At 44.5% G+C, this 24752-nt stretch overlaps 3 protein-coding genes across 8 annotated transcripts in view; all 3 read right to left on the bottom strand.

Annotated features, from left to right (window-relative positions):
* Positions 1-107: 107 nt before the first annotated feature.
* On the bottom strand, positions 108-1989 carry oard1 (O-acyl-ADP-ribose deacylase 1). 2 transcript variants are annotated; one of them, XM_026998215.2, is made up of 6 exons: positions 1917-1989; positions 1464-1535; positions 1176-1341; positions 1017-1075; positions 735-847; positions 108-544 (listed from the first exon to the last, which is right to left on the bottom strand). In XM_026998215.2, the coding sequence occupies exons 1-6, from the start codon at positions 1917-1919 to the stop codon at positions 442-444; spliced, it is 516 nt and encodes a 171-aa protein (XP_026854016.2). In that variant the 5' UTR covers positions 1920-1989; the 3' UTR covers positions 108-441. The 2 variants fall into 2 exon arrangements, with proteins under 2 accessions (XP_026854016.2, XP_026854017.2); XM_026998216.2 differs by lacking the exon at positions 1917-1989 and having other exon boundaries at positions 1464-1910.
* Positions 1990-2665: 676 nt separating this feature from the next.
* Positions 2666-5504, bottom strand: guca1b (guanylate cyclase activator 1B). Of its 2 annotated transcripts, XM_026998218.2 has the most exons (4): positions 4906-5403; positions 4548-4697; positions 3863-3977; positions 2666-3582 (listed from the first exon to the last, which is right to left on the bottom strand). In XM_026998218.2, the coding sequence occupies exons 1-4, from the start codon at positions 5104-5106 to the stop codon at positions 3455-3457; spliced, it is 594 nt and encodes a 197-aa protein (XP_026854019.1). In that variant the 5' UTR covers positions 5107-5403; the 3' UTR covers positions 2666-3454. The 2 variants fall into 2 exon arrangements, with proteins under 2 accessions (XP_026854019.1, XP_026854018.1); XM_026998217.2 differs by having other exon boundaries at positions 3490-3977; positions 4906-5504.
* A 3710-nt stretch (positions 5505-9214) lies between these two features.
* The window catches only part of LOC113570000 (kelch domain-containing protein 8B), a 65425-nt gene continuing 49887 nt past the window's right edge, over positions 9215-24752 (bottom strand). For all 4 annotated transcript variants that reach the window (XM_035522475.1, XM_035522473.1, XM_035522474.1 and 1 more), the window contains 2 exons: positions 17358-17459; positions 9215-13517 (listed from right to left, as the gene is read on the bottom strand). In XM_035522475.1, coding sequence (XP_035378368.1) covers positions 13321-13517; positions 17358-17459 — 299 coding nt within the window. In that variant the 3' untranslated portion in view covers positions 9215-13320. The remainder of the gene's footprint in view (positions 13518-17357; positions 17460-24752) is intronic.

Raw genomic sequence — 24752 nt, 5'->3', positions numbered from 1 at the left:
GTATTTATTGTTTTGCATATGGCTAGTACACAGTGTAACGTCATCCTTAATCCAAGTTCTTATGAAGTATCTTTGACACTAAGGCAAACAGTAGTCAACACGTGTGCTGAAGTATGACTGCTTTATAGTAGTACATTTGTCACAGCATTTTGTATTACTATCTAGCACCATCTAGTGGTTAGTGCTCTTTATCATCCATAAACCTTAAACGCTCCGAAAATGAACAGAAAGTGTTTGACTACATAAACCTTCTTTTACAAGCAAAGAATCATGTCATTAGGCTTAAGAATTTTTTATAGGCTAGTTATCACTTTGCATTCCTTTATTCTAATCATAGAATTATAATTTTGTCCCCAAGAAAATGATAGAAAAACCAGTAATGCAAATCAGAAGAGAAAAAAGGTTAATGTGCAAGTTTTGTACATGCTCTGTCTAAATGGCTTAAATGAAATATACAGTGATGGTCACATTTGAGTTCAGGAAGACTTCTTCAATCATCACTGACACTTTCTCCCAGTTCAACTGATCCAAGCCACAACCGATCCTAAATTAACAAACAAATAGTTACAAGATTCCCAACATTTCTGCCATGTATTTGCAAATGAATGCTGCTGCCACAATGAAACTAAATTCTAAAAGCAAACTTACATTCCCAGTAATGACAGGTCAATTATTATGATCCAATTTTGTAAATTTGTGTAACTGAGTTTGTGAATTGCATGAATGGTTCATACCGAGGCATTGAGAGTCTGGTCACGCCACTGGCTATGCAGTGTGCTTTCATCGCCTCCAGGCTTTGCCTGAGAGTTTCATAGGTAGGCTTGTGGTTGTACCTTTTTTTTGTAATCTGATAAAGGCAGGAGAAGAAAACGATATACAGTCTGAAAAGAAAGTACAAACCGTTTATTCTAAGTCTGAAAAATAAACATTGATGTTTGGTACCAGCCTGAATAAAACATTATGCTGCTTTATCCAGTAAAAAAGATTGACCAGTGAATAAATCACTCGTATCTCACCAGGTAATAAACAAATCGGTCAGATTTCTTAAGTACAGCACATTCCCCTGGTTTTTTCTCTGTGAGAACAAAATAGCAAAGAAAGAGTGGTTAAAATAAGAGGATTATGCAGGAGTGTTCCAAAAGACAGGGTCTCTGCACCCTTGTTGTGACACTCACGCTGCGCCAGGAGCTCCTTTACTCCTCCAAACGTCTTTCTGAAGTGCACAGCGATACCTACTCCCATGCGACAGTCCTCACTGATGCAGTGGGCTAGCGAGTCTGTGGCAGGACAGGAGAACAGATCTCCCTTCACACACATCAGCTTACTTCCCTCACCTGCAGACTGACCAGGAGAGTGGGACATCACTGACCAACTCACAGAGTGCGACTAATGCCATCACAGAGACTAGGCTTTGCAAAAGATTAAATACCATTAGCTAACGTCATTTAAAAGTAACTAGTTACCTCATCTTTCCTGGGAACTACAGCTTCTCGGGCTTCCTTCGTCTCAGGCGGACTCTTGGGCTCTTCAGACATCTGAGTGACAGCCAAGTTACCAGGTGAACACATGAATGGACACAATTTTGCGAGCTACTTCATTAAGCGATTAGATTTTAGCTACATAATAAGTTCATCAAACGGAACGTCTGAGACGCAGGACTACAGCTCAACACAATCTAGTTTTATAAATTAGCTTGGCTAGGTTATTTTAGGTTCAAAAACGTCGACCGAACTGCGTAGCTAAGTTAGTTTTGAAGAGCTTTTACTCTCTCTATGAAACGTGGCACACGTTTAGCCAGCAAAGTATCTAACTGCTACCACGAAAAATGTTTACTGCCTGTTTACTTTGCATCATTCCTCAATTATTTACCGATTTTCGTATGACTGTGCTAAAACACGTATTAAACTAAACAGTACCATGTTGGCTGAAATGTCTAGGAAAAGGAGAAGCAGCAACGTAGCTGCTCTATCATTCTCTGTTGGGAACAGCTGCCACCTGGCGTAAGGAAGAAGAAGTACATGCACTTGTGTTTGTATATATTTTATTTATTTTATATTTATTGTTTTGTTCAATTCATTGTATTTATTTACAATTACATTTTATTGGTATAGCTCTATATTTGACTTGCCGCACGTTGCTGAGCAAGAGCACGAAAAAGCGCTACATGTACACTCGAACTCCTAACGCCTCTAATCGCTCCTATCGCGGAACACTCGTCACGTGGTGAATGAGCCCATTGATCACGTGATCACGTTGCCTGTGTCGCGTCCTACGTGTAACCACGCCCACTTGTCAGCGCACACCTGCACCCTGTTCGTTGTCGTTTGTGTATGTATTGAAACCTGTGGGTGTGAGTCTTCTTGTCGGTTATTGCTCATATTATGTGTTCATGCAGTTCGTGTCAGTGCTGTTATGTCTGTCGTTTGTTAATGAAGGTCTGTCCCCGTCGAGGGAGTCTGTGCGTCCTACTCTGCCCTGCAGCACTCGGGCCGTTGCAGCTTCTGTTGCAGTGCGCCTTTCTTCACCTCAGCAGGTTTATTGTTCACAGGGGACGGATCATCCTGCTTTCCGCAGAGTCACTAATGCCAAGTGGTCTGTCTCCTCATCCCACTCCATCTGCATATACTGGCATCCAAACGCATCCTCCATACTTTAAAAAGGGCAATCCTGAGGTTAGCCAATATATTATGTAAAACACTACTGTTTGTATGATGGAGTTTGTATCTCCACTAGCTGAAGGATTTTAAACTTACAGCAGGAGTAGGCAGCTTGTGAACCTGTCCTGTCTTTTTTCATATGCTAAATGCTACTCCAGTCTATTAGACGGTTTTAAGTAGATGAGTAGAACTATGTAGACGTAATGTCAGTGGTGAATATGTGCTTCCGTCTGTTCCTCATTTAGCCTGTTTCACCGAGGAGATCTAACGTGACTGGTCAGGCCATGTGTTTATTGCCTGAAGGACCCAGGCTCGAGACCCGGGTGGGGTCACTGCCCTCCACCTTTGCTACATATATACAGACAACATACTTCTTGTTTGAACTTGGCATGATATAGAGACATTGTCATGTGAGGATAATGAATAACTCTTTGTAATATGTAACCCTGAGGCTTTAAAATTCAACTGCAGTAGTTTGCAACCTGAGTCCAAAACAAGTGGAATTAAATACATGGAAATGGGAAAGCGAGGAATGCAGCATCTGAAGCCGTACAGATGAACAGCAGTGGGATAAGAAGGGGCATAAGCGCCAGAAAATCCCTGCGCGTCTTCCGCCACTCTCTGAAAAGTTAATTGATCCTCAGGGGAGACGGGCTTACGCCTCACTTTGCATCCTCATGCATCTCCTCTCGCCCGTCTTCCCCAGAACTATCGGCATCTGCTGGCGAATCACAAGCTGCGAGTGGGCTGAATGAAACCGCGCGCGCGCGAGGGTCGCCAGGGGCGCTGATGGCGTTTCACAAGTTGCTGCTCCGTTGGCGGTGCTCATTGATCCAGTCTCCAAGGTTCACATCCATCTGCAGCATCTTCATGACCCACTTGTCACGCCGTGCGCCGTCCACGAACTCGTCCAGAGAGAGCTCCCCTGTAGAAGAGGTCAAAAACCTCACCATCACTTGCCCTTTAAATACCACGGGCAAACTCTGACAAATCATGACTGCTTGCAAGGGGAAGGCATTCCAGTGGAGCACGGTTCCAGATTATTCTCCTGAAGACCTACCGCCCAGCAGTGTTTACGCCCAATCGCTGTCTTCGTTGTAGTAGTAGGTCTCCGGGACTAGACATGAGCACCCTTGGTGTACAGTGATGGTATAAAAATGTCTGCTGTTTGCTGAGATTGTTGTGTTGATATGCAATGAGATTACCATCTCCATTCTCATCCACCAGCTCAAATATCCGGTCCACCACCTGGTCTGGGGAAAGCAGGTTACACTCCTCATCCAGCTCCCCATGGCATGCCTTCTTCATTCGGTAGATTGACTGCAAAAATCAGTATATATCACAAAGTGAAGTAACCCAAGAGAAATGAAGGCAATCTGTAGTAATGCAGTGCTGTTTAATTTTCTCTTTGTAAAGATCCTTCATAAAAAAATCTGAAATATCATGGAAGTTAATAAAATACACAAGATTATCTTGTCATTCCCTTAACATGTTAGGATTTTCCCCAATGTCATATCTTGCTCTTATCCTAACTGTGTATTCAGGTACACACACATATACACACACATATATACACACACACACACATATATATATATATATATATATATATATATTTGTGACCCACTCTCAATTTGTGTCATAATTATCAGACCATGCAGTCATAGAGGTCAAATGGATAATCCATCTTTAGTACCCTCTCACTTTAATGTCAGAATTAAAAGATGTCTGCTACACAGCTAGGGCCTTAACTGGGCCAGTAACTAGGGAATTAATCTTCTTGTTGAAAATTAGATTTGGAGCTTCAATTTAAATTCAAGTTAGCTAAAATTCCCTGCCATGTCTGGTTCAGTCTGCTCAAATAAATGATAAGGAGCATGAGATGATTACCTCCACAATCTCCTTCAGTTCTGTTTTGTCAATGCAGCCACTTCCATCTTTATCGTACATCTTAAAGGTCCATTTCAGTTTATGTTCCAGCTTGCCTCTCAGTACCAGGTTCAAAGCTGCAACATATTCCAGGAAATCAATAGTGTTGTCCTGTGGAGAAAGGAAGAGAGAAGACTCACAAAGAGTCAGAAGACACGAACGTCTGAAATAACAAACTTTGGTAATCATTGCGGAAATGTTTATTTATCACTTACATTATAAGCTTCATTTCTATCAAAACACCACCAAAATTGAGTGGCAACTGGAAAAGAATCAGGTCGTGGTCCAGTCAGACAAAAATAAAAAGTGCACTACTCACCCCATTTTTATCAAACGCACGGAACATGTTCTCTATGTAGTCTGCAGCCTCTTGGTTGTTGGTTACTCCAAAGAAGCTCTTGAACTCATGCATGAAGAGAGTTCCACTTGGGCATTCCACCACAAACTTCTTATACCACTCCTGCAATTCAGCCACATCGATCTCCTTGTCGTCCGGTTCCTCACTAAGCCGCTGACCCATCTCACCAGTAGATATAAAGAAACGCAAATCCTGCCTCTCAACCCAAAATGTCCCTCATATATGAAAGCTTTTCACCATTTCAGACTTACCCAGTCAGACACGACTGGTGATATCAACTTGCAACTGGAAATGCAGCTTTTCCCAGCACAAAGACACAGTCATGTGCACACGTAAAATAACTGAAGTTTCCCTTTGAGTGGACTCACCTCAGACAAAAGTAAAAGCGTTGCCTTAACCTCGCAATGCTTAAGCCCTGCTACCTTGGGATCTTGCACAAGGACTATTTTGGATCACATGACACAGGATTATTCATATCAACATGTCTGAGTCAATTAGTTCAGCGGCAGATCAACACAAGCTTCGTTACAGGACATCATTTACAATGTGGAACATTCTGTTCTCACAGACGTCCTCTGGGGGAAGTCATAAGCGGTTCTGGGAATTACCATACTGAGCTATCATAAACCTTCCCATTCCAAATCTTAATGACTAGTCTTTAAATGTAGTAGATTGATCAGTGTCAAGGTCAGGAATTTTTTTTATACAACAGTCATATTAATAACTAATATCTATAGTATTATAATAACCAACTATATTACTAAAGAACATGTAAAACTTTTCAAAAAATAGGGTCTGGCTAAGGGTGTGACTAAGAAACTTGGCCTGCCTCCACATAGTACGGTGGGTTTAGAGTAACAAGAATACTTCACCAGTTGCTCAGCACAGAGGCATTTTGAAGTGAACTCAGCTTATTTGAACACTTTGCACCAGAGAGAATAGCATTATGTTGTTAAGGTGTGTGATTGAAATAACAGTCTAAAGCATCAAACAGTAGTGGGAGAAGGGGAGCAGCAACATGTTGTTTCTATTAATAATGTATCATTTAAACATATCTGCAGGTGATTATACAGAAACACACGTGAGGGTTCTTGACCAGTACATTACAGTAGTGTGTTAATGAGGAAACGGTAACAGAGACCTGTCTGCTTCTGAGACCTTCTGTATTGGGCTGACTGTTTACTTTTGGGAGATGAACTCTCTCGCCCTAGAGGTGTCATGACTATCCCAGATATCGTTATGATTACTCCCCAATGCACTGGCACAAATGGAAGGTTTGCCTGAGAAGCAACAGGAGTTTCACACTGTTATCGCATTGGATGAAACTGCTATACTGAAAATGTCAAAATGTCATAATTCAGTTGTGATCTTGTTCTAGCGTATTAAATTGGCCCCCATCACAGTCACTTAGTTTTAGGTTTACAATAATAGAATAATAATATTTCTGTGTACAGTTATGTGCAAAATAATAGCAGTCTAACATCACTAATGTATTTAATTACTGATTTTGGCAGAAAAGATAATACAACATGAGAAAAAATTCATGGCTAGGTGTAGCCGAGTAATGGGCAAACAACAGAATCAACAGTCATGACATGCATGCTGCTAATTGGGTGTAATTGACTCATTTAATTAAAGGGGCGTGTTTAAATTAATATCAGTGTGGAGTTCAATTAGTAAGGTCATTCATTCTATGAAGAAACAGGTGTCAATTATGGCTCTTATTTAAAGAAGGAGGGCAGCAAATGTTGTACCTGTTGGTTTTAGCCCTTGCTCAGTGAGTAAAATGGGTCGTTCCAGAAACTGTACCGAAGGAGAAAGAATTTTGATCAAGAAGTTGATTGGAGAGGGGAAAACATATAAAGAAGTGCAGAAAATAATTGGCTGCTAAAATGATCTCAAATACTTTAAAATGGCAAACAAAACCCAAAACATGTGGTACGAAAAGAAATACTACCATCCACGTAGATCATAGAATAACAAGAATGGCAAAGAAGCATCCAATGATCAGCTCCAGGGAAGATCTTCAGTTAACTGTGAGTACTGCAACAATCAGAAGACGCCTATGTGAAGCCAAACTACTTGCAAGAAACCATTGCTGAAAAAAAGTACCATTGCTGGAAAAAAAAGTGTTGAAAGGTTACAGTTTGCCAAAGAACACACTGACTGGCCTAAAGAGAAGTGGCACAACATTCTATGGACAGATGAGAGCAAGATTGTTCTAATTGGGTCTAAAGGCCACAGACAGTTTGTGAGATGACCCATAAACACTGAATTCAAGCCACAGTACACTGTGAAGACTAAAACATGGAGGTGCAAGCATAATGGTTTGGGGATGTTTCTCATACTTTGGAGTTGGATGCATTTATCGCATACCAGGCACCATGGACCAGTTTGAATATATCAGAATACTGGAAGAGGTCATGTTGCCTTATGCTGAAGAAGAAATGCCCTTGAAATGGGTGTTTCAGCAGGACAACGACCCCAAATGTACCAGCAAGCGGGCAACATCCTGATTCCAGACTAACAAGACTGATGTTATGAAGTGGCCAGCCCAATCCCCAGACCTCAATCCGATTGAGAAGTTGTGGAGTGACATCAAAAATGCTGTTTTTGATGCAAAACCCAAGAATGCGGAAGAACTGCGGAACGTCCAGTCATCTTGGGCTGGAATATCTGTTCGCAGGTGTCAGATGTTAGTTGACTCCATGCCACACAGATGTAAAGCAGTTATCAGAAATAAAGGTTATACAACTAAATACTAGTTCAATGATCAACAAAAAAGCTAAATCTGTAAACAACTTTCAGTTTATACTGTAAATATTTGAGTTTGTAAATTAAAATGAAAACACTGATTCTTTGAACAGCCCATTATTTTTTCTTCATTTTCAGTTTAAAAATTGATATTTCATTCATGTTTTCATTTGGAATTGAATGTGCAGTGCTCCCAGTGCCTTTGTGTATATGGAAATAAATGCTATTATGAGGATTGAGCTTTTTCTCAGTTGTTTTAAACACACTGCTATTATTTTGCACATAACTGTATATCTCCCACATGAATTTGTCCCTGATGAATTATTTCTACTCGTAAGTGATTTGTAATATCAGCAGTGTTATGGGTCTGTTCAACACTTGTGAGACAGATGTTTCATAAATAGCAACTTTGCATTCTAATTATGCACTAAATAATTAGCCATATATATATATATATTTTATATATACATTATATATACATTTATATATACATTAAGATACTTAATTCAAACTTAAAACTTTTTTTTTTTGGTGAAGATATTAGGTTCTAACACCAAGTTATCTTTATTTTCCCCATAATGTAATATCTGAAAATGTCCCTAGATGTCAGTGCTTCCTAAGATATGTTTGAAAACACTGTTTGATTGGTTGCTGGGTTTGGTTTATGTTTGATGTCTGTTTGTTTACATTAAAAAATAAAATCATTAGTAGTTATTTTGCCTTTTGACTGTAAAGGAATAATAACCCTAGAATGAGGATTTAACTTGCCAGTGAATCCAGTTATCTTTTCATGAATGACAATGTACAATTTCTAATGATTGAGATCATACAGCCTGTCAATGTCTAGTGAAGAGAGGATTTTAGAGAAGAACGGCGCTGATCTGGGGTTCATTTTAACACCCTTGTTTAGCCTGCATCACGTAGTGCTCCTAAAAGGTCAATGCTTGGCAACAGGCACAAGGAAATGTGCCGGGACACAAGCCCATGGTTTCAGCCACTCAATTTAAGGGACCGGTCAGGTATAAAATCCCTTTGCTGGCTCAGTGCTGGACTCTGTACTGTATGTAATGATATAAAGGCAGTGAAAGTAAAGCTGTGCAAAAATCTACGTGTAAGGACTTGACATCTGTGGGTTTAGTGCATGAACACTGAACTGTCCCATTCATCCACTAATACGCCTCTCACTGTCAATGACGCATAGGCTTACCAGTTCGATCAGCTTTTACATTGTCACCGGGGCAACCACTGGACCGTGGAGTCATAAATCAAAGCAGTAACGGGGCGAGTCAACGCAGCAAAGGAGGAAAAAAGGCTCCACCCCCCGCTGGAGCCTCTACAGCGGCATTTGAAGATGTTCCATTGGCTTCTAGTTCATCTATAATGGATGGTGGTGACATTTGAGCAAGATCCATTTCGTTGCTTTTCAGCGTGCCGGAAGGCGCAAGCGCGATCCGTGGCATGCGGTGCGGCTGCTGTCATGTTTCGGAGGCAAAAGAGGGGTAACACAACAGTAGGATGTGGACAGCGATGCTCAAATTATTTATTCGAGAAGTCATAATCAGAGGCACTACCTCACATATATAGGCACTGAACTACTGGACCGGAGCAGCTGGCACGAGTCTGCGTGAGCCTGTGTTTGTCCCAGAGCACTGTCAGCAACCATGCCAGTCTGAGTGAAGGGTTCCGTGTCATATGCTCTTAGAATCTGCACTTAAGAGCAAAGGGGGCTTATTTGGTGCAGTTTTGTTACTGCAGCATTAGGGACACATTCTGCAGTACTATTGCGGACTTACTCACACACTCCTGCTTTTTACCTTCTCCTATCCTTTAGAATGGTAACAATACTCCATAAATAACCTGCAGTAGGCCATGCAGTCTGTAAGAGGAATATTCAACACTAGGGCAGTTCTCTACAGTGTACATTTGCCACACAATCTTACCCTTCAAGCTAAATTCTGACTCTCATGACATTGCTATGACATCATGGCATTATTTTTTGTGACATCATAATAAACTTGATCATTATGAAGCCACGCCAGGCTTTTGCAGCTTCTCCGCGTGCTTTTAATGGGAATGTGGTTGGTGTGCTCGTACACTGCAGTGACCTCAACCCTGCCGTGAATGGCCACAGACCCACAGTGATGGCCTCCATGAATCGCTCCAGTAGAGAGAGGCCATAACATTTTGTTTTTTTCTGAACAACTACAAAAACAATATCTCTGTCTTAAGAATTTCTGTGGTTTCAAAACAGCCACGGGTGACACAAGTTTTGAGTGGCTCATTTAAAAAGCGTTGTAAACTGATTGTCGGAGGAGTGTGAGCATGCTACCGTGGCAATATGACACTGGCCTGAACAGGGAGATTAGTGCTCCTCACCATCAGTCTTTGTTCATTTTCAGAATTCGTGACAGAAAAAGCCATCAGAAGAACTCATTTCTATTATTAGGTCTGTTCCGCCCAGGTTCACTCAGTGCAGGGCGGATGGAGGCCTCCTACAGGTCTAACATTTCTTGAGGTGTTAATAGGAACAGTGCAACATTACGGGCCACTGCTGGCTCCCAGCAGCTGGCTACGGCCAAGCAGGCTGTCTCTGCTCATCATCTTCACGCGCCTCTGTTAAGTAAAGTGGCCTTCCAACAGTATTTTTGATGTGAGAGGCGTGAACATGGCAAAACCCTGTCACAGGCACAAATGCGGAGACAGAAAACTGCTCTGTGCTGTGATATAGGGGTGGTATGTTTTCTATACCCTCTCATTCGCAACTTCTGCTGAGGACTGAAATGGGTCTTAAGCGTGTCTGCTGCACTCTGGTTTATACAGCGCGTCTTTTGTGTGTGTGTGGTTGCTCTTTAACTGAGCTCTTCTTTGGCAGGTTTGTAGAGTAGAAGGCACAGACTTAGCCGTGCTCTGGAACATAGCATCAGCACTGCGTCCTGGAGCCCGTTGGTGGCCGCCAGCTCGTACCATCTGCAACTGCACACCAATTACAAACGTCAAAACACAGCGTCACAGAAAAAAAGGGACAGAGCCAGCGCCACGGACCGTGACAACCGGTTACCTCATAGATGAACAAAAGCAACAGGGAGACCAACGGAACACAAAGCACTGGGAAAAACTGGGTTAAATCACTGATCCAGACTAGGGGTTCACCACCAGGAAATATCCATGACATAGAGAAACATGACCAAAATCACAGCAATACAATTGCAACTGAAGGTCTATGTGATCTTTACACTCTCTGTTCCTCTTTAGAAATTCACAGATGCACAAACAAGGCAGGGGCATAGAAGTCAATCTTTGCAGTGATCTAGAAAAATCAAATGATGAAAACACGTATGAGATGCCAATTTCATTTCAGTCTGGAAATTCTCTGGTTCTCTAAGACCTGAAGCTCAGAAAGTAGGTCATATTGCTCCTACTCTGGATATGCTGTACCTCCTTTCTTTAAAATGCTTGTTCTAAGAACAAACTCTTGGCAGATTAAAAGAACCGGCCTGGTCTTGGCTCTCTTAGCTGTGACTGTAGTATATATGTGTGTTGACAATAGTGCACTGCAGTGCTTTGCACTGATGATGAATTGTGTCTGTCCCCTATGTATATAAAAAGAGGTATATTTCTCTCTGCGTCATCTCGGTTATTTTACTCGCACCGTGTGCGTTCCTGCCAAGCCCAAAGGCTGTTCCACGCCGTCACAGCCTAGTTCTTGTCTTTTAGCCACGGTGCGAGAAGCGCTCGTGCAGCGGGACGGCGAAAATGAGCAGTCCTTTTTACGGGGGCCGCGGCCCTGTCGGAGAGGCACGTGTGGGCGAGGCCTCCCCTCCCTCCCCTCTCTTGCGGCTGCTGGCGGCCATGACGCTTCCCCTCCCCTACCCTGTCCATTCGTCATCAACCAGTGTGTCTGCCGTGCCGTGCTGCGAGAGATTGCTCGCAGCCAGTGGAGTATCACAGTCGTATCATTAGGGAGGTGTAAAACTAAACAAACAAGGCATGTCGCGTGTGAGTGTGTGACTGCATGTGTGTGCGTGTGTGTGCGTGCGTGTGCACTCATGGGCAGTGCGGGCGTCAATCAAATGGGTGAATGTGAGACCGTCACCCCTTCCGCGCGTGGACCCGCACACACAGATGACTGAGAGGAAGCAGAACTCCCTGGAGACAGTCTAAATATGAGAACATGAATATGTATAAACGTCTTATTACTGAGACAGGCACCAGGCCTGCTGCTATCGGCAGATCAGGAATCCATCAGAGACCTGCGCGAGATATAATCAGCGCGACGGACACACCACAGGTGTTACCGCGAGCGTTTCCTCTGCCTTACGCCCTACCCACCCACGCGGTGCATGCCTGGAGCACCCTCTCCCACCCCCTGACCCCGAATCCCCACACTGTCGTTTAGCATCTGAACTTTCTGACGAGCACGAGCTGCTGTTGGCGGACCGTAATGAGCACGGTGACCTCGTGTTGGTGTTAGCTCATCCCTGGCAGAGACTCCGAGCGGCGCAGGCACCTGTGAGGCACATACAGTGCAGCTGCGCACGCAGCCTGGTGGGAGTTCACCTAAGGGGGCTGCGCTCTGGTCTGGGCTGCATGGTGGCGTCCTCCCTTGACATCATCCGCCAGGGTGTGCCCCTCGGGGACGGTACTCGTTTCTCAAGGGCAGACCGGCTGGACACGGCACTGCGCCGGCATTCCAGCTCGCCGCGTTGGCCCTGTGCCTGCACAAAACGGAGCCACCCTTAATCGGCGCACCGAAAAAACATCAGTTGTCATGCCAACGGCTCATTTAGAGTGCATGACGCCCGTTCTAAATGTGGCGACTGGGAATGCGTAAACACGCGGTATGGGGCTCTAACACCTCCTGGGAAGCACCCGGTCCCAGACGGGCCGCCACTCTGGATGGCTAATCCCTGCCCGCCGCCCTGACGCGCGCGGTAGGTGTTGGCCATCGGCTGCGAGCCGAGCTCTTCTCTCCCTCATCTTCCTCCTCTTCCTCTCTGCTTTCACTCTCAAAATAACAGTTTGCAATTTCACACATGCATGGCTGTGAAGATACAAAAAAACGCCACAGCAAGGCATACGCCTCCACTCCTGGGGGAAAAAAAAATGTAAAAAAAACGTAAAATAATGCTAAAATCACCACAACGTCTCTGCCTTTACCGCTAAGGTAGTATAAAAAGTGCTAAGCGTGCTACTGTGGGAGAACATGGCTGCAGCCTGGTGGATATGGCCCTAAGTTCCTTTCGAGTTTAGCCAGAAAGGTACCCTGCTCTAATTTTGAAAAACAAACAAACAAACAGTTCAAAGGCGTCTGTGCTGCTGAGACTGTCTGCAGATTTGTGTGTGGAAAAGTTTTTGGGGTTTTTTTTTGCTGGTCAAACCGAGACTTCCAGTGTCCATTGCTAGTTCATGCAGACGCGCGTCACTGTCCAGACTCCTGTAGATTGTCTCCAGTGTTGAAAGGACAGACCTGATATATGAGGGCAAGTCTGTAAGCCCCCTGGCTGACCCTCGGCCAGTTCGGTCAGGCCTGAGCCCTAAGGGTTGGTCTGTGTGCGGTGCGTGTCCCAGGGAGCGCAGCATTGGGTGTGTTGGTGTCCGCGCGGGTGTGAGCGAGCGAGGCCGTCAGACGCTCTCTCGCAGACAGAGGGCTTCCACTGCAGTGCTCGGTCCCTGGGACACCCCCCCGATGAGGAAGAGCATATTGGGGGTCTGAAGGGGAGTGCAGGAGCAGCGCGGGGTGGGGAGGGGGGCCAGGGCCTCCCACCTCCTCTTCACATGGTTGTAACTCTCCACGGACTCCAGCGGTGACGGCTGGTTGCCTGGGTGAGCACAAAAACACACAACGGCAGATAAACACTTGTGTGTACACATGTAGGCGTATATCAGGCAACCTACGAAACGGCCGCATAGCACCCGTGCAAGAGCAAAAGAATTTGTCATGAAATCTGCCCCTTTTTTGACTTGTACTCGAAGAGAAGGTACTAGTTAAATGCCCCGGGAATCTTTTAGCAACTTCGTCTCTTCCTCTGCATGTGCAAAAAAACCACAGCATGGGCAATAGCATTTAAAGTGCTGAATAATTCCGGTAAGGTGGCGGAAGCTGCAGCGGGCTGCCATGGTGAGGCGTTAGGAGACATCCTCCAGTAGTCGTGTGTGGAGCACCAAACACAGCCACGTCACAGCGCCACCTCCACACACACGCACACACACACACACACATGCACAAGCATGCAAACATAACCACATGTATGCAGACTCACACAGACTCACATGCATTTGTACCCTTTGTGGTGCTTAGATTATGGGCATGTGTGTGTGTGTGTGTGTATGTGTATGTGTGTGTGTGTGTGTGTGTGTGTGTGTGTGTGTGTGTGTGTGTATGTGTTTGTGTTTGTGTGTGTGTGTGTGTGTGTGTGTGTGTGTGTGTGTGTGTTGATGTTTCTTGCAGGCGTTGTAACTGCCACCTGGTGGGTTTTGGGTCTAATGCGGATTTCGACAGGTGGCACCTCGCAGATATCAGTTAAATTTATGCAGCATATGCGTACTCCAAGATTCCGCCTCATAACCTCTTTGATGAGGCAAAACTCAGAAATCTGGACAGTGCTTTCGCTGCTATTTCTCCAGTGTAGGAAACAGACTGGAACATTTCAGTTGTCTGTTGCCTCTCCATTCTGTACAGCAGAGTCAGGCTGCTTCACACATGGCAGCTTTGACTTCAATATTTTCTCTTCTACCCTGGGGGTAAAGAAGTCAGAGCAGAATGTTCTTACTCTCTCTGTCTTTCTGTCATTCTCTCTGTGTCTCTTACTGCGGTTTGCCTCACCTCTGGTAGCGAGACCATCATTACGCATTGCCCGCCACTAAGTTTTACCCGTTTCCATGGAGATGCAGATTGACGCCCCTCCAGTAGGAATGCACAGGTGACACCGGGGTTGACTTCTGTTATTATAATTTCTTGGGAGAGCAAACTCAGCAGAATGGGGGCTCATGGGGGAATTAATCAGTGGCGTTTGTAACCCACACAGTGGTGAGGTGTACCCTGGCACAGTGGTGAGGTGTACCCTGACACAGTTTTGAGATGTACCCTGACACAGTGGTGAGGTGTACCCTGGCACAGTGGTGAGGTGTACCCTTACACAGTGGTGAGGTGTACCCTGACACAGTGGTGAGGTGTACCCTTACACAGTGGTGAGGTGTACCCTTACACAGTGGTGAGGTGTACCCTGGCACAGTGGTGAGGTGTACCCTTACACAGTCATGAGGTGTACCCTTACACAGTGGTGAGGTGTACCCTTACACAGTGGTGAGGTGTACCCTGACACAGTGGTGAGGTGTACCTTTACACAGTGGTGAGGTGTACCCTTACACAGTGGTGAGGTGTACCCTGACACAGTGGTGAGGTGTACCCTTACACAGTGGTGAGGTGTACCCTTACACAGTGGTGAGGTGTACCCTGACACAGTGGTGAGGTGTACCCTTACACAGTCATGAGGTGTACCCTGACACAGTGGTGAGGTGTTAGCTAGGGTGAACTGGCGACGGTACGGTTTACATCTGGTTTCCTCCTTTCTTCTTTTTTCAGCGCTTCATTCTGCCACATCTCCCTTGTCAACACACACACCCATAATTTAAGTAGCACAAAGTGTCCAAGTGTAGCCTTTCAATTAGTGGCGATTGCTGCAAAATGAGTTTCACCTGAATTTTAATGACACGCAATAATCCCGAGGAGGTTTGAAGACCTCACAGGAGATATGTTTCTTATCCTACTCAGTGGTTAAGGTACTTGACTTGTAATCAGAAGGTTGCTGGTTCAAGCCCCACCACTGCCAAGGTGCCACTGTTGGACCCCTAAGCAAGGCCCTTAACCCTCAAGTTTACTCAGTCATAATTGTAAGTTGCTTTGGATAAAAGTGTCAGCTAAATGCTGTAAATGTAACATTGTTCGTGTGCCCGTGTGTGCAGTGCAGGCAGAGATGAAGGAGGCACACATGTGATGTGACCACCAGACCAAAGAGCCTCTTGGGTGTGACAGCCTAGACACACCTTCACCCTTCTGACTGACAGCTCTCATCGTGCTGCCCTCTCTTTCCAGGGTGTGAATGTCTGAGGTGAACTGCACTCCTGTGTGTCTCTTGCACCTCCTCCTTCATCCAGGGTCACACCTTTACCCCTCGCACAGGGTTTACACCATCCCCTAACACCCTGCGGAGCTTCTTCACAATGCAAGCTTTTGTGGAAGAATCTTGTGGCAGAGGTATAGAGAAGTCGCCATCATTGTGTGAGTGAGTGTGTGTTTGTATTTGGGAAACAAAACAGATATAAGAGCTGAGGAGAATACGTGAAACACTGAAAGACGTCCCTCACGTACTCAGCGGCGTGGATAATAAAGGGGTGAGCCTTTTTACACTGTTCCTGAATGTTTAGAACAATGAAACCAAAATGTGTCAAACTTCATCTGCACGATTTTGCTTCAAATACATTTTTTTTGGGTGAAGTCTCCCAAGTACTCTGCAGTCTTGAATAACATTCTCACAGACAATGGACCAGGCAGGAAGGTGGCGGAGCTTCCTGAGAGGTTCTAAGCTGTGTGAATTGTTTCCTCCATCTGCTCATTGAGAACAAATCAATGAGCTAATTGACACAATGCGTGAACAGACTGTGATGAGTCAATCAGACTCTGCCTCATTATGAAGCAGGCACTTAATGCAATTCTCCTACTCCTCTCAGTATGTTGTGCTATGCTTGGGAATGACATGTAGTGAACAGAAAGCCCTCAACTGCGGTTGGTGTGGCGGTTGCAATCAAAATGTGCGTGTGGAGAGCCGTCAACTATGAGTGCAGATCTATAGCTGGGTGCACGAATTCCACATCTTTATGTTTGTGCTTTGCTACTTTACTTAACCTTGACTTCGTTCTCTTCACCACAGAACTCGTGCAAGATTCATGCTACTTCCTGACTCTATCTGACACCTGTCAGATCACATGACTTCTGATTTACACCATGTGGCTGAGTGAACTATGGGAGCAGCAGGCCATAGTTAAATTTTTCTGCTGAAATGAAAGGAAATTTAATAGGATGGAGTACAAAAAATTCACATAGCACTCATTAAAACATTTACCAATTAAATTTACCTTCGTGCTGTAAAAATCACATTTACACCGTAATTTGTTCATGTACAATGTGCTTTCCTTTTGATATTGCACTGAGCATCTCAGCACAAGCATTGAAGCTTCATTTTTAGATGCCACACTTTCGGCGCCACTCTGCTGCACTCGAACGGAGCACCATTACATAAAATCTACCATTCTTTTGACCTCCCTTTGAGAGGTTTACTCAAGAACCTGCCCTCCTTCCGACGGCACAGATCGCTGACGAGCTGCCGTATTCCTCTTACTATTATTAAAGCTCTGGAAACAGAGGAAATGGAATTTGCAATTACTGCCATCTATTGTGAAGAACTTATTTATTGCCATGTGACAATTACATACCTAGTGGTTCAGCCATGGTGTCTATGCTGCCGTAAAAAACAGAATTACCTGCACAGCCATTTAATCGTGAGGTAATGTGTGCTTGGGTGGGATAATGGCAGGCAGGTCTTTGCTTTTTACAAATGCTCAATTATTTTTACAGTCTGAATGCGCTCCATCAGGACTCTTACCTAGCCCCCCGGCGACGATCACACGTCCGCCGAGACAGCCGGCCACAAAGTCTGCCCTCTTCTCTCTCATCCGGGAACCCCATGTGGGCTTCAGCCAGACACCTAAATAAAATATGAAAATGTCAAAGGTCAGGGAATAGGTTGTGTGGGCAGTGATAAATAAAGGGGGACGACGACCCAGAGCTTAAATATTGTTTATTTGCGGCATCCCTCGGGTGGGACCACCGGTGGCGGTTTTAATGAAACGTGCCACAGTTTGGCTGTCTGTTAGGGGGCACGTCGCTCCGATTTGTCTGTCTTCGGCTGTCCATGTGTGTGGGGTGCTCTGTGCTGCCACGGGGGTGTGTTTGTGTGTGTATGTGTGTGCTCTGCAGAATGACCTCATAATGACTGTAATAAAAGTAAACAAGTAGGAGAGGTGGTTGACATGGAACGGTGGAGACTGGCCTGCCGCCACATCCTCTGTTGATTCTCAGCCATCACACCCATCCAGTACACATGTGCACTGAAGAAGGCTGTGGAAGACGTGCTTGCCTCTCTGTCTGCCTGCCTGTCTGCTTGCCTGTCTGTCTGCCTGCCTGCCTGTCTGCCTGTCTGTCTGCCTGCCAGAACTTTAGGTGTAGCTTTTATGAGACTGCCCCTGGCACTGGCACCAAACTGTCACTTTGCTCCCACACTAATGTCCACTATGCTTGCTCTCCTGCCTCATGCTAGTGCACATGTCTGTTCTTTTCTCAGTGAGGGACTCCTCCTCTCTCCAGATAGGCCTTTTTCTCATCCGGTGCAGTCTAACGTGTTCTTTCTCCAGTGTCATGTGATGTTTATTCATGTCTAACCCATCTCTCTACCAGCTATAAAAGTCCCCTGTCCTCTTCCTGTGTTGCTATCTCCCACATTAGAAAGAAGAGGAACACTTGGGGCTCGCTTATATACCGAAGTCAATAAGGCCTTCACAGATCCGGCCTGGCATTAAAGCATTAAACAACATAGATCTGGAACATCTTGCCTTTCTCTCTCTCCTCCACTCTCCCTTCTTCTCTTTGTCTGTCTCTCTCTAGGTTTGCAATGAAAGCCTTTTTAAGCAGATTCCATCTACTCTCTATGGTAACAGGAGAAGCTGGGATGTGCTTTACATGAGTGCGATGAGTCAACTGCCCACTGAGACCAAGACCCCTGGCAGACAGCTTGTTCTGTGGACCCATGCTGGGCCCAGCTACTCTCACTCTCTCACTCTCTCTCTCTCTCTCTCTCTCTTTCTCTCAACTTGTCTCTCTCTCTGGAAATCTGTTCAAATGCAATTTTGAAAAAGCATAAACGATTTCACAAATGGTCATGCTCAATTACAAAACAAATTGTTCTCGTGATCCGAAAGCTTTTAGTGGAAACTGTTGGTTGGGGTTCCTTCTCCATAACCAGACAGTGCAAGCCCACTGGTGCCACGGCCATTGAACTCAAAGGTTGCTAATCACAAGCCGAATGCTGTACTATAAGTTCCAGCTCGATGGCCGTGGGCTATTAACAACTTCAGCGATTCAATTTAAATTATTTCTGAGCCCGCAGGCAGTTCCACTCGTTACCACATGGCTTGAAACACACTCCTCGAGGTATTAGCGCTTGACGCACCCAGAAGCCTCTGCAGCCAGGCCTCCACGCTCTCTGTTTTACTGTGCTGTAGACATGTAGATTATACAGAGTATGAAAGGATGATGGCAGGAATGACCGAGGACGCAACTCTGTGTGGAATACTCTGAAGCAAACCAGAGGGACCAGTTTTACACTATAACACACATTTCAGGTGAAAAAAGTCCAAGAATAGGATACATGAATAAGCACAAAATAAGACATATTGCACATCAAAACACAGCTCCTGCCTTGTATTCATTCATTGTTTTTTTAATATCCTGTAGAGTGCAGTATACATATACTGCATTTTTACTGTAATTATTATTATTATTATTATTATTATTTTTTTTTTTACATCCATTTACACATTTTAGATTTAGATCACAATGTCACAATTTTATTTGCATCAAGCACAAAATGTTTGCATCCACCACTAAGAACTTTTAATCAGTTGATATTTATTATTCAGGAATACATTATTTATCAGGAGCTGATTTGTTATCTTATTGAGAAATCCTCATATGAAGTGGTAATATTTCTGAATTCAATTTGCATATCATTTGATCCGTATTTCTAAAACTGTTGTGACACCATATGTTTCATTCAAATGAAAACAGTTTTAATTAAGTTGTCACTTAACAACTAAGACCTTATACTGACTCAATTAAGACCTCAGTGCATTGCTACTGCTAGTGTAGAACAAAGAGCTCAGTGAAGCAGGACAAATAGTTCTCCTGAGGGCTAAAAAAAATACTTTTGTCAGGTTTTGGTATTGGATGTATGGACAGAAATGAGAAAATGTATAATTTAAGAAAATCATAATAGTACAAATACAGTACTATTAATAAAAATACTTCCTAATTCCTAATTTCTCATTTTGTCATATGTGACATCTTAATCTGTTACCAGTTCACTGTATATCTCCACTGTATATCTAAAGGCTTGTAATTAATAATTAAAGGCTCTAATGAATTATGAGATCAACTATGACATCTATAAATAAAGCCCTTCTACTTTTAACTTTGAGATAAACAGGGCTAGACAGGCTCATCTAAGATTAGAAGCAGGAATATTAACAATAACTGCACTCCATCACTGTAGACATGACAATGAGCCACCCAAAGCGCTAACCCCAGAACTCCTCCTATAAATGTAAAAAAATGAATGAGTTTTTTTTTCAAAAATAAAATGAGAAACATTAGACTTACTATCAATACCTTTCAGTCAACTAACAATACAACTAACAAGTCCAGGTAATTAAGTCACAATTTGATTTCTATTCACTTGCACTTAGAATTGAACTTTCTGTAGCACTTTTAGTACTGAACAGTCAACTAACTGTCAAATACTTTTATTAGTAAAGAACCTTGAACTGCCTTGTTTATGAAATGTGATCTATACATAAATCTGCCTTGCCTTACCAATTCAGTGACGTCCTATTGAAGTCTTGATGAATGTTAGAAAGCTTTTTGTTTGTTTGTTTGTTTGTTTGTTTCAGAACTTCAAAGTTCCCTACATTAAAGATAGTTTGATCAAATTTATCACAGAAAGACCCAGATCACATCTTGCATGTCCTGAGGTTTATTAGACGTTGGTGCTGACACACCAGCACTACGATGGCTACTGTTAGATTAGCAAACTTTGTGTTCCAGCAGTACCGCACTCAGCACACGAACACTGCAGCATTCTGACGAATCACAGGAATTCACACATAAAGAAAAATAAGTGTAAACCGGCTGTTAAAATCATCTTAGCTGGTGTCACATGGGAAAATCAAGAGATTACATATTTAAGACTCATACTGAAATCGCGAAGATGGTTTTGCTCGACTAAGAAGCAAGCCAACCTAGATTAGGCCTTTCGACTCACTGACTGAATGTATTTGTTAAAATGTGATTTGGCACATTCATGCGGTAGCTAGCCAAATATGTTTAGTATTTAAGACAGCGGTACACACAAAGAGGTTAGCACTTACAACACTAAACGCTGTGTTGTGTAAGGGGCGTTATAACGTTCTAACACTTTTTAACACAATGTTAATGATTGTGTGTGGGGGAAACTGACCTGCTGACATATTCTCTGCAGGAAAATGCCTTTACATATGAGTGACTACATCCCCATTGCATTGCTAACATAATATATACACAAAAACATGTTTATCTTTTATTCTTAATGCTGTTATAATTGATTTGTACCAATCTATGCAGAAGAACAGAGTGCATGATAGGCTTCCAGAAAGCAGGCATTTTTGACAAACTCTGAAAAGGAAGTACCAATCAAATTCTATGCTTTCAGTGGAAATATGCTTTGTACTGTGCATCCCAGTCCTTTACAGTGTAAAGCACCACTACAGCCCTGGGATCTGGTCTTACTTACTGCAATAAAGCACTGGACCATTTCCATACAGTAGTTACAACTCGTTCAAGGACAATGTGCTGCACTTCTCTTAACAGACAACCAGAATATGAATGTGTGTGTGTGTGAGTGAGAGTGTGTCACGGAACGCTCGCCTCCCACGAGTCACGTGGTTTGGCCAGCCATGTGCAGTAGGAGGACTTCCGTTTGTGGCCACGCCTGCACACACCTGTAGTTCGTTTTGTCTGTGTGTATTTAAACTCACGTCAGGGTGCGGCACTCGGGCCACCACACGTTAGAGAGAGAGAGAGAGAGAGAGAGAGAGAGAGAGAGAGAGAGAGAGAAAGAAAGAAAGATAGATTTTTGCCTCTAATTGTCTTCTCCTTATCTTACTATGCTCTATTAATGAACTACTGGTATTTGGCATTTGACAGCACTTTCTTGGTAAACCCAGTCCTGGGAAAGTAAGCAATAAATTGGAGCACTCTTTCTTCAAACACAGACACACACACACACACAACGCAGGATGCTGGTGAGTGACGAAGCGAAGCGAGCACAGAGCGGGGTAGGGCGAACTGTGAAAAGTGTCCAGCACCTCCAAATCAGAGAGGCTTATGGGGACAGATAGACAGCACAGCTCACCGACCAGCTACTAAAATGTGAAAGAGAGAGATAGAGAGTGAGGGAGAGAAAAAAAAGAGAGAAAGAGAAGAGGGGAAGAAAAGAGAGAAAAACAAGCAAAGAGAGAAGAGGGGAGAGGGCCAAGCTGGCACGCAGTGTTCCCATCTCCCTTTCCCCTGCTGGAACCTCCAGATAAATGGGTTTAAATTGCCACTATCTCTATGCGGAGTGTGTCTCTGAATGCATGTGTGTGCATTCGTTGGGGTGTGTGTGTGTGTGTGTGTGTGTCTTGCTCTCACCATATCTCAGCCAGGGCAGAGTGTCTGCTGGAATGTGAGAGTTGCACACACAGACACACACGGCTGTAGCGGCAGGACCCTTAGGAACCAGCGTTTGACGCTTCCTTCGGCTGGGCCTGGAGGGGCCTTAAGCTCCAACTTGCAAAGTCTCTGACCTTTAACCTTTTTCTTTAAGATGAAGGGAAAGAAACTGCAACCTACGGCTTGATGGTTATGAAACATCTGTCCATCGCACCCCTGGGCTTATATAGGAACCGCTCAGAAACTAAAAAGGTTAGCCGCATTAAAATGGTTCTGCTCTACACACACTCCTCTATCTCTTGAGCTTCGCACGCCCCTGCAGTTCTCACAAGGCCATCTAGTCACTCATACAGTCTGAGATAACAAGTGCTTGCAGCCGAAACTCAACGGGTTTGACAGATTCCTCCAAAAACGGCTCAAATCCTGGACGATTAGCGGCGAGGCTCTGCTGAGAGCTTCTGAAAATCCCTGCATGTGGAAAACGCAAAACAACCCATAATTACATTCGTCTGTCATTATGGTCGTGGTAAATGAGCACTTCACTTTCGCGGTGATCCATTCATCCCTGCACGACCCTCTGCAGACACAGCTGTGCTCCCCTCCCCCTCTGCGTCCAGCAGGAGGAGTCTGTTGATTGACAGGTCTGCAGGCTCAGAACAATGCCCCAGCTGGAAATGAGAACCTGTGTTTATTTAAGGCCCACAAATCAATCATCTGTGACACACACATGCATGCACGCACGCACACACACACACACTCACCGTACTAACGTGTTACTGCGGATCTTCCGTATAAATGTTTATGACATACTACTGAAACGATACTGTGCTATTCCCAGGCAAGATTAGACCCAATCTGGCAACACAAATCCACCCTGCTCGTCCTCGGCTCAAACTGCTGTCTTATGCCTGTAGCCATCCAATGAAAGTCAATTAAGCAAAGTGCCTGTTTTATGTCCCTAAAAGCAGGAATGAAGTGGCTGTTAAAGCACTGTCACTCTCTCTCCTCTTCCGGCGGCCTGCGCATACGCTCTCAGATTGATTGGAGTTAATCGATGGGCCAAAGCGCGGTCGGCTCAGCCTGCACTTGGCAGAGGACGAGATCTGTGCTGAAGATTTCTGGGGGCAGCCAGGGTTCATGCAAGATCCGGCATCCAAGCCGGAATAATGGAATGGTGGATTATGAGAATGGGAGGGAGGGACGGTGTGAGAGGACAGTAGGGGAGCATAAGGAACACACACTGTGCCGAGCACATTCACACACATAGAGGGTACCTATATACAGTGGGTCACCTTTAAAACAGTAGGAAATCATCTCTGCATCAAGATCTCTCATTTCCTCTCTGTCTCTGTGTCTCTCTCTTTTTCTCAACCCCTCCCCCCGGTCATATGACATTGTGCTCTTGTGCAGCGTGCACAACTGGCACGTAATCACTACCCCAACCATCGTGGCTAATGACTGCTGCAACTGGCCCGCCAGCCGCACCTTGTAGGCCAATGTGGCCCTAAGGCACCGCTCTCCGCTCACAGGAGCGGCTAACAAAAGACGTCCCACGAAAGCCCAGCCAGGCAGCAACCACCCCAGCACTGAATGTAACCCACCTCTCGGGCCGGGCTTTGCTCCCGTGTTCGGCAGACGCGGACCCGGGTTTCATAAGAGCACTCCGCCGCGTCAATGCTCCAGCCTCTCGGAGTGCGGCTCCGGAAGAGCACGTCGTCGCGGACCCAGCCGGCAGCTGCTCCTCAGTGGGGTTCTGGCCGAGCACGCTGTGCTGAATCACAATAACCTTCGCCCATTAGCTGATGGGGCAAATTTAGCACTCTAATCCACTTCCTGCTGCTCCCTGTCTGTTTCAGTCACTCCTGCAGTGATTTATGTCGGTTTTTTAAAAAATCCAGATCCAATTTTTGCTACCTAGGCACCTGCTGTTCCACAAGTTAATATAAGATTCCTTGGTCATCCCTCCCTGTGCTTTGACATTCCTATGGCAATAAGCTGCAGGCCCTTCTGCAATGAGCTGGCTGTCTCTCACTGGCACCGAGCATGCCTGAATATACTGGAGAATATATTGAATATACCCACCTTTGCAAAATACTTTAGACTTAGCTGGGACACCCTGAGATGCAGTATTATCTGTTTGTGTATTATTTGTGTATTATCGCAGCTGCGAGTCACTCTATTTGCTTGTTAAAATATCTATAAACAACTCTAATAGATGCCTGCTGAGCTAGCCATTTAAGCAAAATTTCGGGATGCTAGATGCAAGACGTTCAAGAAGCTAATCATGAGGCTGCACCATGTGTATAACACCATCATTATAAATCAGTTTGAGTCCAACGTTTGAGTCCAAGTTGTAAATAAGTTTTGTTTTGTTTTAATTCAAGGAGTAACGTCTGGTCCTAGCCTTGCTACGCGTCCGTGATTCATTGTTGTGGGTAAGTTCTTCGCGGTGTGTGCGGATGGTGTGTAAATGCGC

Source organism: Electrophorus electricus, chromosome 24, assembly GCF_013358815.1.
Source record: "Electrophorus electricus isolate fEleEle1 chromosome 24, fEleEle1.pri, whole genome shotgun sequence".
In the NCBI taxonomy this organism is placed as follows: Eukaryota; Metazoa; Chordata; class Actinopteri; order Gymnotiformes; family Gymnotidae; genus Electrophorus; species Electrophorus electricus.
The sequence above is the reverse complement of the archived record's forward strand: the minus strand, read 5'-3'. Positions and strand labels throughout refer to the sequence as shown.